The sequence below is a fragment of the Mesitornis unicolor genome, unplaced genomic scaffold (assembly GCF_000695765.1).
Source record: "Mesitornis unicolor isolate BGI_N332 unplaced genomic scaffold, ASM69576v1 Scaffold44861, whole genome shotgun sequence".
In the NCBI taxonomy this organism is placed as follows: Eukaryota; Metazoa; Chordata; class Aves; order Mesitornithiformes; family Mesitornithidae; genus Mesitornis; species Mesitornis unicolor.
Genome location: NW_010165271.1, coordinates 1 through 1,751, shown reverse-complemented (window position 1 = coordinate 1,751; position 1,751 = coordinate 1). Strand labels below are relative to the sequence as shown.

Here is a 1,751-nt window from a genome sequence, read left to right as displayed (position 1 = left end):
CACCCAGCAAAGCGTGTGCCCATCCAAGCCAGTAAACAGTAATATTTAAGCAGGTAGTCTCTTCTGTTAATGTACTGCAGCTGGTTTTATATATTATATCAAAAGTTCTGCAATGGAAATTCAGAAAACTCACCTCTCCTGCTCCAAGGAACAGCACTTTCTGCTCCGCGAGTGGTTTCCCGGTGGCTTTCTGTGCTGCCAGGAGTCCCGCCAAGGCCACTGATGCTGTCCCTGTAAAAGCAGCACAAATCTCAGGTGAACCAAACACATCTACGTGGCAAATTACAGGTTTAGGGAAAGTTTCTGCACGTACATTAAGGAATATAACCAGAGGGTATACCTTGAATATCATCATTGAAGGTGCAGTATTTCTCTCTGTATTTCCTTAAAAACCGAAAAGCGTTGTGGTTCCCGAAGTCTTCAAATTGGATAAGCGTGTTCTGGCCATACCTGCAGAATATGGCAAATATTCCTCTCACTAGACACATAAAGAAATATAAAACTTTTTAAAACAAAGCCTGCAGGTAACCGATTACTTTTGGAAAGAGGATGCATAGTTTTGGAAAGCAGTGCCTATTTAACAGGTAACTACAAGCAGCATCTTCCAGGTCACAGAGAAAATCACGACAAAGCCAGAAATACAGCCACATCTCTTGACTTCTCGTCCTATCCTTATTCCAGAAATGACTGTTTCAAGGACAATGTGTTATGGTTTTGGGGTTTTTTAGCCATACTTCCAAGCAGAATATGCAGTGTCATACCTGTCTGTAATAGCTTCCATAAATTCATCGATGAGGTCATCGTAGACCTGCGAGCGATCTCTTTTTTGGTACAGGCCCATATAAAACGGATCTTTTAAGAGTGTCTGAAAAGAAGGAGAAGAAATCAAAGACAGCAGCAGGATGAATCGCTTCCTCAAGATACGCTTTCCAGAGTTCACAGCAACACCTTTCACACCAGAGATACTGCATTTCGACAGCTGTTTTCACTGCCTCCAGCCTCTATCAGCGTTCAGTAATTTCAGCTGGCACTTGAGGTTGGCGATGGCTGCTTTGAAAAGGGAAGAAATCAATACAGCGAACAATAAAAACTGCTTTGATAAATCTGACTCACATTTCCAGCTGCTCAAAGTCAGGGCAACCTGACTGTCTATGTTACGGCGTCACGGCGTTCAAATGGCTTCAAAATGCACCGTTTCACTGACAAATTAACTGGAGTTCTCAATCAACCCTTACATAAAATATTGGGGTTTATCTTAAAGAAAAGTGCTCAAATAAAAATCCTCTCTTACAGGAATACTTCTCATCGGGGTAACTTACGGCAGGAAAAGTACGGTCAAACTCACCGTATTATCAGTTCCAACGTCGATGCACACAGGCAAGCATTTATCCGGATGTATCCCTGCACAGGCTGTATATAAACACAATTTTCCTACCGGAATTCCCATCCCGTACACACCCAGGTCTCCAAGACCCAAAATCCTTTCTCCATCAGTGACGACGACAGCCTGAAAATAAAAGTAAATTCAATTATAGACGATCCACTGCGCAAATCCTTCAAAGCAAAGTGGGAAGGGTCCAAGTTGGTGTGTGGAACCACAGCTTCTGATTTGGGTTTATGATTTCCACTTGTAAATTAAGATATCAACAAGTTTGTATAAATATCGTTCAGCACCAAATCCAAATGGTGGATATGGTATGATATATAGTATGGTATGACATATGGTCTGGTACGATATGATATGGTATGGT

General features: G+C 41.9%; 1 protein-coding gene across 1 annotated transcript; it reads right to left on the bottom strand.

The window, feature by feature from the left end:
• Positions 1-133: 133 nt before the first annotated feature.
• Positions 134-1,507, bottom strand: LOC104548521 (NAD-dependent malic enzyme, mitochondrial-like; the record flags this gene model as incomplete). The annotated part of the gene is made up of 4 exons (XM_010194558.1): positions 134-231; positions 341-450; positions 762-865; positions 1,346-1,507. Coding segments are annotated over 4 exons (474 nt in total), but the record flags the coding sequence as incomplete, so codon positions are not given.
• Positions 1,508-1,751: the final 244 nt, after the last annotated feature.